The sequence below is a fragment of the Petromyzon marinus genome, chromosome 54, assembly GCF_048934315.1.
Source record: "Petromyzon marinus isolate PM22_M1 ecotype Great Lakes invasive population chromosome 54, UKy_Petmar_22M1.pri1.0, whole genome shotgun sequence".
In the NCBI taxonomy this organism is placed as follows: Eukaryota; Metazoa; Chordata; class Hyperoartia; order Petromyzontiformes; family Petromyzontidae; genus Petromyzon; species Petromyzon marinus.
The window spans coordinates 857,852-875,909 of record NC_133720.1 but is presented as its reverse complement, the minus strand read 5'-3'; the positions used below and the strand labels follow the sequence as shown (position 1 = coordinate 875,909).

Sequence of the window (18,058 nt, the reverse complement as noted above, 5' to 3'; positions counted from 1 at the left end):
CATGAAAAGGCGACATCCAAAACCCGGCGGATTAAAGCCCCTACACCGAATCAATACTTTGTGTTCATTGCGGTGAGAATACCCTCCCACCGTTGGGAGCCCCAGGGCCTAGCTTCACAGGCTGCAGATTAAATCACTTTTGAGTGGGAGGGCAGAATGGGGGGCTCAATAATGTCAAATTAAATCCCAACTAAGTTCGGCAGTGCGTGCGGTGAGACCGACGCAGCAGCCAAGGGCGAAGGGGTTCAGCCCCGGCCGTGCGACGGCTCGTGGCGACTTCACCGTCTCTCCGCTCCCGCGCCCTTCGCCAACCAGCGCCGACCGTCGTGGTGAAGTATGGTCAAATAACCCCCTTCGTGACACGCACGGCGTGGGAGTGTCCCCATTCAAGCAGTAGATTCCCAACAGGGCTCAACGGGTACACAAATAACGTGTTCGTTTTTATCACGGGACCATTATTGCCAGTATCAAAATATAAGAATTGGTTTTACCTTTTCTAGCAATAAAACAGCTGTTCAGATGTTCAAACACCAAGCAGAAACCTGTTGCAGGGAATTGGACCAGATAACACCAAAAGGCGAAACGAGGCTCAGAAGAAAGCTCTCTGGTGTGGACCAGTCAGTTGCCAAGACAATGCAAATATTGCCAGAGCATGGTGTTTTTTTACATGTTCACCACAAATGTGTGGTTAATGTAGACACGATTCCTTGCAAAAGGGTTATTATTTGGTGTTTTAACATCTTAAAACCTGTTTATTGACAAAAGGAAAAAACAATTGTTATGTGTTCGTTTTTGCAGTTGGATGGCATGAATTACATCCGTTGCGAAAGTGTTGCCTGGTGTGGTGTGGCCAGAATGAGCGTGCAATCATGGCGGAGAGATGATACCTGGACACACTGGGGCAGGCCTCCGCAGTCGGACATCTGAAACGACAAACAAACACCCCGTCAGAAAAACCTTCATCGATGCAGCAAACCACTTCACACTTCCGAGCGCCGCGACTTTAACTTTTTCACACGGTTGGCACAGTCGGGAATGCAGGCGGTGGGCATCTGTCAGCCACCACACTACTCGAGGACCGCACAGCTTGGGCAATTGTTGGCACCGGCTCGTCAACCAACACAGCCGGAGAACACTGCCCCCCCCCCACCGCCAACAAAGCCCCCAGGGCGACGATCGAGCGCTGCGACGCGGTGAAACGGGACGACGCCCCGGTCGTTAGGTCGTCGCTACTTTCTCGCGCAAAGTAAAAACACGTGGTTTGAGCCAAAAATCTCTTGCATCATCGTTACCTTGAGGAAGGACGTCTGGGTCGGGTCCAGCTTGGAGTTGCACTCAACCTGCACGCCGCAGAGACGGGGAGGGGGGTGGGGGGTGGGGGGTGAGGTCACGCGTCTCCACCTCGCGTGCGGCGGTCGTTAGCGCGCTTCTGTGCCACGAATCCGGTGACCGGGTATAGCGCAGCGCCGTATAAAATCGTATCAACGGATGGACTGGAGGTCACCGCTCTGAAGCCCACTGGGCCCATTTGCAAAGAGGTTTACAGCGACGTTTAGGCCAGAGCGGTGGCGCGGTGGTTCGCGCTTTGAGGCGCGAACCCGGCGACCCGAGGTCGATTCCCGACTGCTGCCAACATCGGCGGCGAGATTGACATCTCAACGGGACCCGGGTGACGGCTTGACCAACGCACGCACTGCCGAGCGTGGTGAAGCATGATCGACCAGCTCGCACTGTCGACACGACGCGGGGGGAAGGGGGGGGGGGGGGGGGCTTCGTGAACGGCTGCGGCTCATCAGGAGGAGAGAAAGAACCCCGAGGAGCCCGGGATGGAGAGAGCCAGCCGAGCGACGAGCGAGACGCCGGCCGTGCACGTCGCCACCCAGATGCCCGCTTACCACAGCGTCCACCATCGGCGAGGAGTCTCCAACCACCAGCATCACAGGACACCTGCGGGGGACAAGGGATTGGGCGTCAACGGGGGGAGCGGCGAGAGGCCGCGCCGACGCGATCGGCATTGTCGAGTTCGGCGCCACGGCGCGGCCGACTGCTATCCAATAACCTCCGGGGACCCGCACGGAGAGGGCCGGCCCCCTCATCCAGCAGTGGACAAACGGGGCTGCCGTGCCACGCTCGCGCCGCAACCGATGGGGCAAAGACCACATCGCTTCAGTAAATTCGAGTGCTCGCAGAGCATCCGACAGTCGCTGCTCAGAGATCGGCCGCTCCGGGAGCTGTGCTGTCACCATCTTCTCTCAAGGAACCACGCGTCCCCTTAAATCGCTTTCCCTTAAGCCGCGTTCCCTAAAGCCGCGTCCCCTAAAGCCGCGTCCCCTAAAGCCGCGTCCCCTAAAGCCGCGTCCCCTTAAGCCGCGTCCCCTTAAGCCGCGTCCCCTAAAGCCACGTCCCCGACGCTCTGCCACTTAGCAGGGAAGCGCCAACATCGTCAGTGCCGCCCCCGCGCCACTTCTCTGCCCATGACTGATCTCCGGGTCGCTCTGACCTATGGCACCTTGATATTTTGGATCAAAAATGTCTTTTTATTTTAATTAAATAAGAGATTTCATATATATGAAAGCTTTAGCTCTGCGGGCTGCAGACACTGCAAACTAAATGTCAAGGGGGACGAGTCATGTGACCACCGGGATGCGTGGGGACGCTTTTTTCCAGCGGCTGCTGCCACAAGGGAAGCCGTAGCTCCGATAGCCGTGCAAGCGCTCTCTCTCTCTCTCTCTCTGTCCCGCCACGCCGGCTCTCGCGGTTCAGCATCGAGATTCGATTTTGGCGGTGCGATGTTCAGGACTCGTACCCCACGGTCACCCTTGGTTATCACTGTGGGAGCGTTAAGCCGGAAAAAAAGATAACAAGCGCCGCCCCGTTTCGCGGTGCCCGTTTAAAGATGCCGTGACGTTATTGGAAAATGAGCAGGTCGTTGTGCGGCAGTGTAACGGTTCGAAAAATTAAAACCCACAAATTACTCAATAGGGATCGTATCAAGGAACATCGCCCCCAAGTGTGAAACTCAGCCAGGATCCTCATGCAAAAGAGTATCGAGACTCGATGAAGCATTTGAGGGTAACCAAGCGGAGTAGCAGCAATTATAATAATAGTCAGGTGCCGACTTACTTGAGAGTCTTAGCCGGCTGCCCCAGCGATGCTTTCCCCAGGTCCAGGTCTCTCCGGCTACAAAAGCAGAATTGAGAGGGGGAGGGGGGGGGGTGAGGAGGAACCCAGTTCGGGAAACCGGGACAAGAAAGAGTGGTGAGGTGGGGGTTCATGGAGGGGTCGTGACGCAAGGGGGCTGTGTGGAGGAATGCGCCTGCGAAGGAGCCCAAAGGCTTCGGAATCGTGGCGAGCGGATCATGCATCGCGAGACGCCCACCTGCAGGAGGGCGGCTGAGCTAGAAAGTACAGCAAGTAGGTTCTGCCACCTATACGTAGGGGTTTTGGAGAGTCATGTCCTCACTTGTGTGGGATTTCATAGTTTCTTTCCAGATCCCGCGAAAGACAAATCAACGATATTTTTGTTGAAGCAAAAGTCCGAAATTTTGCATCACGTGACCGTGAAGAGCGACGGCATGCGTCGCGGTGTCATGTCGTGTGTGTCGTGGTGTGGCGTGCGTTGCGGTGTCGTGGTGTGGTGTGCCTTGCAGTGTCGTGCTGTGGTGTGTCTTGCGGTGTCGTGGTGTCGTGCTGTGGTGTGTCTTGCGGTGTCGTGGTGTGGTGTGCCTTGTAGTGTCGTGGTGTGGCGTGTGTTGCGGTGTCGTGGTGTCGTGGTGTGGTGTGCGTTGCGGTGTCGTGGTGTGTCGTGGTGTGTCGTGCGTTGCTGTGTCGTGGTGTGTCGTGGTGTGTCGTGCATTGCTGTGTCATGGTGTGTCATGGTGTGTCGTGGTGTGGCGTGCGTTGCTGTGTCGTGGTGTGTCGTGGTGTGGCGTGCGTTGCTGTGTCGGGGTGTGTCGTGGTGTGTCGTGGTGTGTCGTGGTGTGTCGTGGTGTGTCGTGCATTGCTGTGTCATGGTGTGTCATGGTGTGTCATGGTGTGTCGTGGTGTGGCGTGCGTTGCTGTGTCGTGGTGTGGCGTGTGTTGCGGTGTCGTGGTGTGGCGTGTGTTGCGGTGTCGTGGTGTGGCGTGTGTTGCGGTGTCGTGGTGTGGTGTGTGTTGCTCTGTCGTGGTGTGGCGTGTGTTGCGGTGTCGTGGTGTGGCGTGTGTTGCGGTGTCGTGGTGTGGCGTGCGTTGCGGTGTCGTGGTGTGGCGTGTGTTGCGTTGCGGTGTCGCGTGTGGGCTGGGGCCTGCACCTGTTGTAGGCATTGACGAAGAGGGACAGGTTCTGCTGGTTGATCTCCTCCAGCATGTGCTGCTTGTAGGTCTGCATCAGGTCTGCATTGTTGCTCAGCTCCGACTGCAAGCGCACGGTGCACGGATGAGGCCGGTACAAGCATGGGGAGGGGGAGCGGAAGAGCGTGGGGGAGAGCGTGGGGGAGAGCGTGGGGGAGAGCGTGGGGGAGAGCGTGGGGGAGAGCGTGGGGGAGAGCGTGGGGGAGAGCGTGGGGGAGAGCGTGGGGGAGAGCGTGGGGGAGAGCGTGGGGGAGAGCGTGGGGGAGAGCGTGGGGGAGAGCGTGGGGGAGAGCGTGGGGGAGAGCGTGGGGGAGAGCGTGGGGGAGAGCGTGGGGGAGAGCGTGGGGGAGAGCGTGGGGGAGAGCGTGGGGGAGAGCGTGGGAGGAGCCTCACCTGGCTGAAGTGATGAGAGAGGACGGTGTCAGTCAGGGTGTTGGTCAGGTTGGTGATCTGCAGAGACGAACCCAAAAAGAGTCGCGAAACTCCCCCATCGTCATCATCGCGACTCAAACACGAAACGTGGCGATGCCGAGCTACTCCCCAGGCCGCCCTGGTTAATACCGCGGTGGCGGTGGTCGCGTGTAGGGCCCGTAGGAACGCCGCACGCCGCAGCGCTTCACGGCGGACGTGAGAGATAACACAACGTCATTGTAAACAAGAAGCCGTTTGCATGCCCAGTGTCGTGGTCCAAATTTGCCACTTTTACCAAAAAATATAGCCGCTAATTACTCGATTCAGATCGCGCACAGCAGCAACATCGGCCCCCAAAGGACAAAATAATCGCTGACTGTCCCTGCTAGACGCAGCAGCAGCTCCTCCCTTCGTGACGATAGCCTCCCGATAAGCGCGAGAGCGCCACCACCAAGCGTACTCCATTAGTATTATCATAATCAATTATTATTCCGCGAACGACGAGGTCAATATCGACAGGGACACCAATCGGTGGTATATTGATGGGCGTGGGCGACGATGAGAAACGCCGTGACCAGGACAACAATGGCGTAGACGAGGAAGGCGATGATGATGATGATGACGGGGATTGGGAGGAGGCGCTCCCCTCTCACCTTGGACGCTGCCCAGTCGAACCAGCCCTTGGCGTGCGGCTCGATGTTGATGAGCACCAGGCCCTCGACCAGGCTCGGGTTGTTCATCTGCGATCGCCGCCACCACCACACGCAGACAGAGTCCGGCCGTTACACGTCGCTACACACACGTGCCTGTATGTCTAACTTCTTTTGGACCGTACGTAGCCAACCGTGTAAAATCAGAGGTGATATACATATATACACAAGCAGTATATAGAGATTTGTTCATGAGGCCATCCACATATACAAACACAGACAATTTCAACCGAGAAGATGGATTCTGGCTTAGTAACCATTGGAAAGATGTTATCAACCATTTCGGTTCTTAATTGATTGTATTTTACGGTGACCTTCAGACCGCAGTCCATTCGCTGGCACTGCCTCTTAATACCTCTCACACCACGGTTAATGGTATGGTTTATAGCATGTGGTATAATAATAAATAGTATAACATTGCAATGTTTAACATAATTCATAAGGCAATATATAGTATCGTAATTGCATAGTGAATATACAGCAGTGTGGTATATAGTTGGGTTCATAGAATAAGACAGTGTAATGTTACAAGTCTAATATTTTATAGTCTAAAGTATAGGGTAGTGTAAAGTAACGCGTTGTATAATTCAAAGGTGGAATTTGTCTATGGATATGATGTTGTACCATGTAGTTTAGATTGGAAGGTATAATATTGTATAGTAGTCCAGTTTATAGCATAGTTATAAACACAACACAGGACAGAGCAGCGCACCTTGGCTGTTCTGCTTTTTTCTGTGCCCAGCTCCGGAGGTGGGGCTGGTAACATGCTAATTCATATGTTAGCTCCGCCCACACAGCTTAAAAGACGTGGTCCTTGCTTGACAGTGTTCATTCAAGCTCTGTCTTCTGGACAGACCTGTTTCTTCACCTGAAGAAGGCTACTTGTGTTGTGGCCGAAACGTCGTGAGAATTTTACTTTATTGTTTTATTTTTATGATTTTATTTCCATTCTACGTGACTTTACCGAAAGGACCAAGAAGATGAAGCAGTATATATACACAAATTATTACTATCAGCCACGATCTATCCACTGCTGGATGAAGGTCCTCCCCAAGCCGGCAACATCGCAAACGACGGTCTCGCGATGCAACGCTGCCACCGGGACCATGGCACCACGCCACCGAGAGACGCGGGCCGAGTCCGTGGTTGTGCACCCTGGCAGAAGCAGCCGGATCTACCAATCGGTGTCCGGCGTCCGCAGGGCACCACCCCCACCCCCCCTTGCCGTCCTCGTGACAGTTGCCTCCTCGCGATCTCTACAGGAGTTCGTCAGGGGCTTCTCCTGCTGCTAACGAATGTGAACAGGGGACACCACGTGGGTTGGGTCTCTCACCGGTCCCTGCCATGGTGCTCATGCATCGAGGCTCTGCACCGTTTTCATTTCAGGTGTCACAGCCTCTCTTTCCCCACGCCCCTTCCTCTCTCGCTTTCCTGGAGAGACGTAGCTCTACGATTATCATCTTGCTCCTTCTACTTTAAATCTCTGTTCCGCTACGAGATGGCGAGTCGTGGGTAGCAGGGCTCTATGGCGGGGGGAGGGAGGGGGTCAGGTGTCCGCTCCCTCAGCGGCCCGTGGGGGGGAACTGTCAACACGAGAAGACGAAATAAGAAATCACGCGGTGAAAAAGCGTCGTCGGCAGAGGCCGTTTTTGTTCCGGCTTTGGCGTGCGACAGCGCCAATAATAAACAAAGTGGCCACCATACTCTTGGTTCTTTCGGTAAAGTCACGTTGAAGGGAATTAATAAAATAATAAAATATATATAAAACAATAAAATTCTCACGACGTTTCAACTGCAATACAAGCAGTCATCATCAGGTGTGAAAACCAACGGCAAGAACATTTGAAAGAAGTGGTGGTTTGTATTTATTTAGTTTTACACGTTAGCACCACGGATAGCGATTTGACAGTTTGTTTAGATGGACGAGTCCATCTACGTTCGGAAAAGAGGAGGGGGGAGACGAAAAATTAATGTATGCTGTCTGAAAGCCACCGTAAGCGTGAACAATCAATTAAGACCCGAAATGGTTTATCAAATCCTTCCAATGATTGCTAAGCCAGAATCCATCTTCTCGGTTGAAATTGTCTCTGTGTTTGTTTATGTGGATAGCCTCATGAACGAATCTCTCATGGTAGCCAGATGGCTTGCAAATAACCTCTGTCTTGGAGAAGTCAATGTCACGTGAGCCCACTGAATTATAACAGTGATCTGCCACGGCCGAGGTGTTGGTCCTACCGTGTTTAAGGTCTGCTTTGTGTTCACGAATGCGGCCCGAGACATGTCATTTGGTTTCTCCAATTTAACTACAACATATACAAACAGAGACAATTTCAACCGAGAAGATGGATTCTGGCTTACAAATCATTGGAAGGATTTGATAAACCATTTCGGGTCTTAATTGATTGTTCACGCTTACGGTGGCTTTCAGACAGCATACATTAATTTTTCGTCTCCCCCCTCCTCTTTTCCGAACGTAGATGGACTCGTCCATCTAAACAAACTGTCAAATCGCTATCCGTGGTGCTAACGTGTAAACATAAATAAATAAATACAAACCACCACTTCTTTCAAATGTTCTTACCGTTGGTTTTCACACCTGATGATGAAAGCTTGTGTTGCAGTCGAAACGTCGTGAGAATTTTATTGTTTTATATATTTTATTATTTTATTGTTTCCCTTCAACGTTACTTTACCGAAAGAACCAAGAGTATGAATCACTGCAGTCACGAAAGCTTTAAATCAAAAGTGGCCACCGCTCGTGAATTCCGCGCATCCCGACAGGCGGAAAGAAACGTGGCTGTAAATGGTGACTGTGCGAGGTACGACCAGCTGCAGAAATCCGCGACAGCAGCAGCGGATGCTGCTTTCGAACGTTCTCACCCAGGCAAAAAACCGTGCACCCCTTCCGAGGGGCGCTCCGGCACTACCCGTCCTGGAGGTCTCGATAAATACGCGACACGAACAGAGGGACTAAGTGCAATGCGCGCGAGCACGCAGAGACGCGCGCAAGTGCATTTACACGTGCACCCCGCTCGGTCTCGATGAAAACCAAAGTGGCACGATTAAGGCCGTGTCACAAGTGTCAATTATTATTATGCGGGGCAGGTGTAGTTATAGTGAGCGCCTATAACGGTCAATGATGCGGCACGAGCTTGGCCAATCGTTGAGGGCTCACGGCCTGGCTGCCTTCCAACTCGTCTGTGGTTCCTCCGAATATTTCTCTCTCCCTCTACAAGAGCGAGCGACTCCTGCGTTATAAATTTAAATACTCACGGCCATCCGCGCCAGCACGTATGAGCCTGCGCCCACTCCAATCCCAATGATGCTCTTCAGGCTGCGGAGATTCCACGCAAAATGAAGCACACACGGGGTCAGAGCAGAGTTCAATGACCAGCAGCGGTTCAACAGCGGCGGAAGCCACTGCCGATGACGAAATCGACAACGAACGACGATTAGGCCACTAAAGCGTAGAGATCGGAAGAAAATCGTCTCCGCTTCCTCTTTTGTGGCCAATTACCCGGGCGGTGGTTGCCCTCACGCCCTTCCTCCCGAAGGCAGGAAACCCCCAACCAGCCACATCCATTATTGTTTCCCTTCAACGTGACTTTACCGAAAGAACCAAGAATATAAGCCACGTCCAGCGCGATGGGGCAGGCCGCGCCGGTGGTGTCACAAAAACCACCCATCACCTCCCGTCCAACGCCACACGCGGGACCAGCGGCGAGACTTTCAACTTTCCGCCGCCAAACTTCCCCAACTGTATTCGTGCTATCCGATTGGTCGATCAGCCAAAGCGATAACCGCGTGATTTTGAGATGCACCGCAGTGCTGCTCGGCACGACGTCCGCCGTTTCGATCCACGTGCCGGGTGCGGCCTCTAGATACCGGATTCAACTTTGCGACAAGTTGGGGCATCGTTGGCAGACGCCACGCGGCGACGGGATCGTGACGTGGAGCTGGTGGTAGCGCGTCCGCCGCTTGTTGCGATATTGTCATTTTTCGACACTAGGGAGGGTTTTGACCGACGCCGGTCACACGGCAGCATTCCGACGTTGTCCACACGGAGCTCGGACGCGCTCGAGGCGAGGGGAACGAGTCCGTGGAGATGAAGACTCCTCACCTGAAATGGGTCATGACCCCGGGCAGCATGTCGGCCAGCTGGTCCATGGACGGGTACTGGTACCTGGCCATTCAGGACAAGACATCGGTTACACTTGCAGAAAAAAAAATGGCCGTGCGGCCGAACAATAAAGCTTTTCCCAATCTACAATCACGCTGCACCGGCCCGATCCAGAGGGGAGTGGATCGGGGAGCCGGAATCAAATGTTTGACGAGCTTAAGAGGTTAACGGTCTCCTAGTGACTTGGCTCTGCAAATATGGTCATCGCCCTCGGTTTTAACGGGCCACATGCGGACCTGGAAGAAGGTTCACGATCGGGGCGTTCACTCCAACAGGGATGACGACAACTTGAATGCGGCCATTGAAAAAACACACAATAAGCTGAATGCATCGCAGCATCCGCGTAGATTCTGTGTTTAGCGTGTTAGTCACACCACGACTGCCCCAATTCTCCGCAGCTCCGCGCCTGCGATTTCTTGTTCGCGTCTAAATCGGTGACAATTTGCAGCTTCGTTTGCAGCGATCAACTCTCTCTCTCTCACTGCTCACGAGACGACGCCACGGTTGGCTCTGGGAGTGGTGCACAAAGCAGTGCATAAAAACAGACATGAAGGTGCTACTCTGAAGGGCGGCAGGCTCATTTGGGAATAACACATTTTTTTGTTATTTTACCCAATCTTAGCCCAACCTGGCTCCATGGCGTCGTACCAAGACACTGAGATTTAACTCGGCCGTGTCAGACAACAGCCCAAGGACATAACAGAACTGCTATTGATATGCCGTCAAACGACCTCTGGTCGGCAGGAGGAAGTACTTTGTTACTCGCTCTGCACGTGAGCGTCATGTCCATCGCACGACATGAGAACTGACAATTAATTCTCAGAGGTGGTGGAACCAAATTTAATGCGCCCGTTTCGTTTTTTCTGCGCGCAGTCATTCGCGACCGGGCTGAGACCTTCAACTCGCTGCACTGAGAACCCAGGGGTTTTTCCTCGGTCACGACGGTTCCACTCTCTGGAGCTCGGAGCGACGGCCGCCTCCTCCTGAACAAGGAAATGGAATAGGAGGGCGCGACAATTACCCCTGCGGGAACAGCGGCGCCCCCGGCTGCTGGCCCGGAGCGTCGATGTGGTAGACGGCGAAGTTCTTGATGATCTCCTGCATGTCCTCGTAGTTGAAGAGGGCGTTGAAGCACGATTTGTCTGCCGGGAGAACGAGGACGAGGAGGTGACGATTACACCGTAACAACCCGATGACAAACGACAAGACCCACCGGACGAATGGCAACCGCGACATTCGCATCGAGAGATGGAGGCGGTGGATTTATTAAGGCCGACGACGAAGACGACGACACAAGAGGTTAGAATTTTAGTTTACGGCTAAATCATCCGTGATTTACCCAATCTCGTCAGTTCGTAGGGCTGGATGACGACGTGTCAGAGAGCGGGTGGCCAAGAGAGAGAGAGAGAGACCGACCAAACCACGGACCAGGATTCAAACTCACAACCACCCCCATCCCCACCCCCCGATGCTCCAACCTCAGCGCTGCCTGACCACATATTCCTATGGGGCTCGGAATCGGCTTAGGCCCACCTGCAGCCAGGAGGAGACCATCAAAAAAGGCCTTACTATATCGCTCAGTAAGGCCTTACCTGGTAAAATACAAATTGTTTTGTTTGTTTGGGTGTTGCTGCTGCTGCCACCAGGGTGTGGGGCCATCGTGGTCTTTCCCAGGATCGTCCCTCTTGCCCACGGCAGTTGCCGTCTGGAGAATTCTGTTAATCTTCCCGGCGACATCAGAAGTCGCACTATTTTTCACCTCGGGTAAAAATAATAATGCGTTTCCGCATAGTGCTCCACCCCCTCTTCAGGTATCGCGAGATGCTCCCCCCTCCCCCCCCTTGCTGTTATAACGAGTCCCAGTGTTCTTGTAGCTCAGAGGTTAGAGAACCCACCGCTCCTCGGTTTTGGCAGCGTGCTGGCAGACAGCGGTCCTCCCAGGCAGATTGTCGCGGCTTCGAATCTCTCCAAAGTCAATAAAAAGAGCGTCAATCTATGACAAATGAACAGGGATGGACCCATCGGGCGATGTATGCCCAACATTTAGTTGTAAAATTTATAGCCCCTTTTTAATCCACTGCTGGGAGTTGTTTGACCATACTTCACCAAGATGGGTTGGTGAGTTAGGGGGGGGCGGGGCAGGTGACATCACTTGCCACCGATGTTCAAGAGAGCAATAAAATCGAACTTGTGCCACTGGGCTCCGAGCACAGTGCGCCGGACTGCTGCCCTGGGATGAACGTCTCCTCGCATTGATTTGGGGCCACGTTGACCAGAGGGCAGTTCCACTCGGCTGGCAGCACCGAGGAACCATGGACAGGAGCTGGCTCGGCGGGTTGTAGCCTGTGCCAGTATATTTAGTAGGTGGCACGGGATATAAATAGACTTGTACACAGACACACACACGAGCATCCATGTACAAGCACGCTCTCGTTACACAAAAACAAAACCGAAAACCGGAGCCACAAGCACAGCTGCAGTGGCTCCCAATCTCAACAACAGCAGCAGCACGGTGGAATGGGTCGCACTCATCTGTTGACTGGTTGCCAGGGTCAAGTGGTGTAAATTCCACATTCCCATGACGGTGTCCGGTATCTCCATTCGCTAAACACGAGAGCGAAGTCGGTGCTTCTACCGGGTTGGAAGCCTACTTGCCGTTGCCGCTAGCTACGAGCACCCAGGAGGCGTGTGGGCACGTGTGGCTGTCCCGTACGCTTCGTCGCTTCGTCGTCACCGCGCTCCACGAGAAGCATGCATGCAGCACGGGTTTTCCCCGTCCGTCAGCAAACTGGCTCGGAGCGGAATTCGCTTGCTGAACAGAATGTCTCTCCCCCTGCAGCCGTCAGGATAGACCCCCCCCCCACGACCTTCTCCACCTGACGACAGAATCTGTCAAAAACAACAGGAGCTCAATAACCGCAAGCTCGAGTCCGCTCGGTGGGCTCCTGTTTATCCGCATTGGTGTGGCGGGGGGGGGGACTGCTATGGATCTTACAAACCACCTTCATTCACGCATTCTGCTTCTCCTATCCGAGCGGTAAGCGCAGTGCATCACGGGCAATAGGATGAACACCCCTCCCCCCCGCTCCAATCCCTCCTTCCCATCCGCACCGTAGCGCCAAACAATCGGATAACCTCGGCGCGTGGATAAGGGAAGGTGGCGGCATGCCGGGCGCGCAGATGAACCTCGTTGGGTTAACTTGCAGACGTCTCGCCAAAGAAATGCGGTGTGCCAGGTTTCATTCATGCCTCTTCAGCTGCAACGAAGCTGCCCTGGCAACTCGATGGGGGGCGGGTTCAAAAGTGCCCGCAAGACAGCTGCTATTTACAGGAAAAGATGGGAATCCTCCATGGAAAAAAAAAATCCCAGACGAGAAAGCGGTTGTGAGCAGACCGCCGAAAAAAAACGAAGACGAGCCTAAACCCACGTGTGCCGCTGGACGGGAGGTGGTGGGCGGGGCTTTGCGACGCCATCATCCGCGGCGCCATACCGGGCCTGGCCGGGAGAGGCGGCCGCCGAGTAAACCGCGTAAAGCCACCGCGACGAATCGGCTTAACTGACCAAGCACTCCGGCTCTCCGAACGAGCACGGTGGCCACCGTTCACGGAGCATGCGCTCCCCCCCCTCTCGCTCCCTCGCCACACTCCCCAGGCCAGCATGGGCGGACGTGGAGCTTTACCCAGCTGCGTTTACAGATCAGGGCGAATTTCGCCAGCATTTAAGCAGCTGCGCACAATGCATTGTGTTGCTGTTACGCGAATGGAATTAAGGGGGCCAAACCCACGGGACGATACTCCTTCCCTGTGACAATCGGAGGGAGAGGGAATTACCCCGGGGTGACGACCGGACGTCCCGACCGGGAGGCGGGCGACAGGAATTCCCGCAATGCGGCCGGCATTCAGGGCACAGATTCCTGAGAGCGCCAGATTGAGCGGTGGGTCCACTCGGGGTGGGTCCACTCGGGGTGGGTCCACAGAGCACAACAAATGCTCGCGAGCGCTCTCGGCTAATAAAAAATATATCTATACCATGTATATAAAATTATATAGCTGCAATTTGTTGCACAAGCCACGGAAGCCAAAACCGGAGCAGCTCGAGTGGCGCGGGAACGCCCCCCTCCCTCTCAGTTGCAGACCCCTCACCCTCACCCCCCCACCCTCCCCACCACCCCTCACCCCCCCACCCCTCACCCTCTCCCATCACCCCCCCCTCACCCTCCCCGCCACTCCCCCGCGCCCACCACTGCGTTTCTGCGATCGGGACGTCCCCGCTATCCGCCGCATAAAAATTAAAAATACACCACGGCGGGCAGCTGTGTGTGTGTGTGAGCCGCGGGCAGCTGTGTGTGTGTGTGAGCCGCGGGCAGCTGTGTGTGTGTGCGCCACTAAAACTCTTGCAGATGTTAAACCGGGGCGGCCGTCTCCAGTAGTTTTTGGACGGTTTGTTTACACTGTACGAGCGAAGCCTCCTCTGCCAACGCGCTCGCTTCATCTCTCACTGTCCCCATGTGTTTTTACTCTCAAGTGCTGGGATTGTGCAGAGGAGACACGCGGGGCTGTGTGTCTGTGTGTATACAAGTCGGTTGTGGGCGTAAAGTTGTTTGAAGCCAATTTCCTCCACCCCCCCCCCCACCGAATGGATACGGGTGCCACTACAATCGGCCAATCACGCGGCCCGATGCTGGATTAGTTTTATAGCATGTCGTAAACACGGACAACACGCTTCGCTTTAAGTCGCTCCACTGGCCTCAAAATGTCAAAAGTATTAGTTTTTTAAATGACAAAAATGTTTTTCTTTTCAAGTTTTCGACAACGCATGCCACTGCAAGAGGGCCATCGACTCACGGATGACAGTACGGATTAGGAATTCTCCCCGGATATCAGTTTGTGGATGAGGACTGGCCGAACAGTCGGCGAGCTGCTCACCACGTGGCCACACAACCACCCGACGATGCCAACGACGGCAATAAATACGACGGTAGCGATGATGGCGGTAGTCACGACATTAAGTGCTATCATGATGATGGTGGCAGCGGTGGTGGTGGTGTTTACGCAGTGACCGGTGGACGGTGGCATGCACGCAGAGAAAACGGCGGCGCGCTTCATGACTAATGTTGATGATGTTCACGTTGACGAGGATGAAGATCCTAGTTTGTGTTGGCAATTATGTTTGGCCAGTCACTTAAGTGCTGCATGTGGCACGGAAACAGCGAGTGTCTGGAAAAAAACCTGCTCATAAGGGGAAAAACACTGCAAGCCCCACCACCAAAAGACAAGTGAACAACTTATTTGCCATGCTGCTACCTACCTCCTCCTGGCCATCTCTTTCACGTGCAACGACATAAACGAGCCGTTCTGTGGCGCCAGTGGGTGTACTATACCTAGGGGCTCACTAGAGGGCAGATTCCGGATGTCACGGAGGTCGGGTCAGGACACGACAGTCTGGGTGAACCCGCGAGAGCACGTGACTGGACGAGGGGGCATGGGGACCCCCAGGAGGAGGTGAGCAGGCCACGTGATGTGGAACCAGAACCTCTGCAAAGGATCGAGAAGGGGCGTGACCAGGGGCGGAGCTATAAGCTGAGTCCCAAGAGGGGGCGTGGCTGTTCGACCCTAGAATGAAGCCGCCGCCGTATCCGATGCTCGCTCTTCGGTCTCCGCACACGACGACAGGACGGCGTGTCGGCTGTTTCGGTTCAACCGTAGAGTGATTCCGTTCAAGTGGTTAGGTGGCTAGGAACGGTGGCCACCACCTCACGTAGTTGGCCCGTAATGTACATAGTTACCCGGGATATACATAGTTAACCTTGGAACGTTGAGCAGTGTTGTTCGTGTTAGTGAATAAACGTGTTGCCTCCAAGTCTTGGCGTGCGCCTGAATAGAACCCACTACATCTACACATGTACCGATGGTAACTTTCATCCTCACTCTATACGAGTTCAATTTAAAATGTGCAATTTTATTAAGGGATGGTGTGTTGTCTTGGTGCGGTCTGGGACTCTTTTTGTTGTTGGTTTGCCGCCTTGACCAAGTTTGGGAATTGATGTGTTTATGCAACTTGAACTTATGCACTTTACATATTTAATTTATTTTCAGTGGCGTGCTTACCTGTCCCACACGTTTGCACCCCTATCGTATTTTTGTAATGTTTGTTCTTATAACTTTCTGACCTTCTGCTGCTGAATATCTGTGAAAAAGAGATTGGTAGCTCATCGGATTTCTCCAGGATAAAAGAACAAATATTCTGCTCTCGTAGTCCCACGGGGTTCGCGGTGACCACGACATCCGCACGATGCACTCGGTCCACGGTGGGGGCGTGCGGCCACTCACGGTTCAGGCCGATGTCGTGGTAGGTGAGGATTGCGGGGCGGTTGCCCTTGCCAGAGCCGCGTACGGTCACGTGCAACAGGCCGTACCCCGTCTGGATGTCGTGCTCCTGCACGCGCGCCACATCGACGCAAAAACAAACGACGGCCGCTAAAGACACAACCATGCGGGGTGGGGACTCCACCCAGGCGTGTCCACAATCACTCCACTGCTGGATGAAGCCCACCCCCCGCCCACCCCCCGCCCACCCCCCGCCCACCCCCCGCCCACCCCCCGCCCACCCCCCGCCCACCCCCCGCCCACCCCCCGCCCACCCCCCGCCCACCCCCCGCCCACCCCCCGCCCACCCCCCGCCCCGGGTGGCATAGGTCGGTCCAGGTGCAGGCGGCAGCCCAGTGATTTAACGGGCTTCTCCTGGTGCGTTGCGTGCGTACCTTGCTCTCAACATCGATGAAGGTTTCTGCAGAGACTTCACCTTCCTGCAGGCGGATCGGGGGGGGGGGGGGGTCGACAGAGAGGTCGAAGGTCAAGGCAGGAAGAGCGCCGAGTCATCCACCGGCCTCAAGTGTCGCCTACCATCGAACCCGGGTGGCTGCGACCGACAGCAGTGCTACCGCTGCTCACAATCAAGGCCAGATTGCAAAGTCGCGGCTCGGCTCTGGCTTAGCGTACAGGAACAAACGATGACGCCGTGGGGCCACATCGTGTGTTGAAGGCTCGCTGGCAGTAGGCCACCGTCTCAGCCGCCCGGTGCCTCTCTCCACGGTGCAAGCGTTCGACCCCAGCCCTGCCTCCAGTATTTCTGGAGGACAAATTTATCCAACAGACGCCCCCCCGTTATAGCCTTTAGGAGACCGTTTGGGGCAAGTGCCATTAGCGAGTAGCACCTACGAAGGCCGGCAAGGCTGGCACCACGCCCGGCAGTGCACGATCCAGGCCGGTTGCATGGGCGCAGCCACTCACCGCGGTCTCGGGGATGACGGGCACGGGCGTGGGGACGTTCTCCACCAGCAGTGGCTTCGCCTCGGTCAACTGGATGTCCTGAAGCTCGGACGCCATCGCTTCTGCCAGCTCGGGTGAGAGGGCTGCTGCCGAGGGTGGTGCTGGCACTGCTCGTGGATCTCGTGAAGCCGCTCCTGCCAGGAACAAGAAGCCCGGCGCGATGCGCCGTTAGAAAAACCACGGGCGAGGGCGGAGCGCAGGCTCGGCCGCCTTTAGATAGACGACCGATAATTACAATGACCGAATATGCAGCACCTGGGGATTTGAGTCACGAACTAGCAACCGCAAGGCAGGTTTCTGTAACAGTCATCCCGAGGGAGGGAGCAGTGTGTGACAGAACACGAACGGTAAACACGCATGTCACCACTCCGCGTGTACACGTGTCCGCAGCGGTCCCGCGGGATCTATTAAGCCGGCGCGCTACAGTGCGCTAATCAAGCAGGTGAGAAGTGGAGAGGGAGCTCTAAACTTAGAGCGCGGTATTCTAGGAGCGAGCTACATTCAGATCCATCACCATTGTACAGGAGCGTCAAGTCCCACCGACCACTGTCTGGGTCACTCGTAGTAATAATACCAATCATAACGACGACGATTTCAACTTGTAACACGGCTCAAAGAGAGCGAGCAACTCTGAGGCATCAGGAGGAAGCACAGACGAGCGGGAGCGCAGCTACGCAGTGAAACGATGCTACCAACAATTGCCCAAGCTCTGCAGTCCTATATATATGGTAAGGTGATATTGGAGAATTCCTGAGCATTTTTAAGTTGGTAGACAGGAGGTGGCACGTGACTTGGCAGGAGTCACAGCCGTAGCTGGATACTAAATGTGGTGTGCCAGGGTCCAGAATTGTTATCATTATTCTTTTTTTCCCCAAGGGTCGCCCAACCCGGACTCGCCCGGCTGGAATGAATCCCCGGGCGTGGCGTTTTAACTCTGCGCGTTGGGGGGATTTAGGCATCGTTATCGTCTGGACACAATTGTGACATCGAAAACACGAGAGCAGCAGACACACAAACACCATGACAACGGGAGAGAATTGCTCACAGAATGAACCGTTGAGAATTGTGGAGAAAGAATTGCTGAGAATGAATGTGA

The 18,058-nt window shown here is 54.8% G+C and overlaps 1 protein-coding gene across 2 annotated transcripts in view; it reads right to left on the bottom strand.

The window, feature by feature from the left end:
• Positions 1-18,058, bottom strand: part of LOC116954100 (protein NDRG3-like) — a 53,776-nt gene that overhangs the window by 4,705 nt on the left and 31,013 nt on the right. For both annotated transcript variants that reach the window (XM_076052065.1, XM_076052064.1), the window contains 13 exons: positions 16,924-17,096; positions 16,395-16,439; positions 15,964-16,069; positions 10,655-10,775; positions 9,574-9,636; positions 8,727-8,787; positions 5,397-5,483; positions 4,726-4,782; positions 4,293-4,396; positions 3,124-3,180; positions 1,896-1,947; positions 1,293-1,340; positions 888-923 (listed from right to left, as the gene is read on the bottom strand). In XM_076052065.1, coding sequence (XP_075908180.1) covers positions 888-923; positions 1,293-1,340; positions 1,896-1,947; positions 3,124-3,180; positions 4,293-4,396; positions 4,726-4,782; positions 5,397-5,483; positions 8,727-8,787; positions 9,574-9,636; positions 10,655-10,775; positions 15,964-16,069; positions 16,395-16,439; positions 16,924-17,019 — 933 coding nt within the window. In that variant the 5' untranslated portion in view covers positions 17,020-17,096. The remainder of the gene's footprint in view (positions 1-887; positions 924-1,292; positions 1,341-1,895; positions 1,948-3,123; positions 3,181-4,292; positions 4,397-4,725; positions 4,783-5,396; positions 5,484-8,726; positions 8,788-9,573; positions 9,637-10,654; positions 10,776-15,963; positions 16,070-16,394; positions 16,440-16,923; positions 17,097-18,058) is intronic.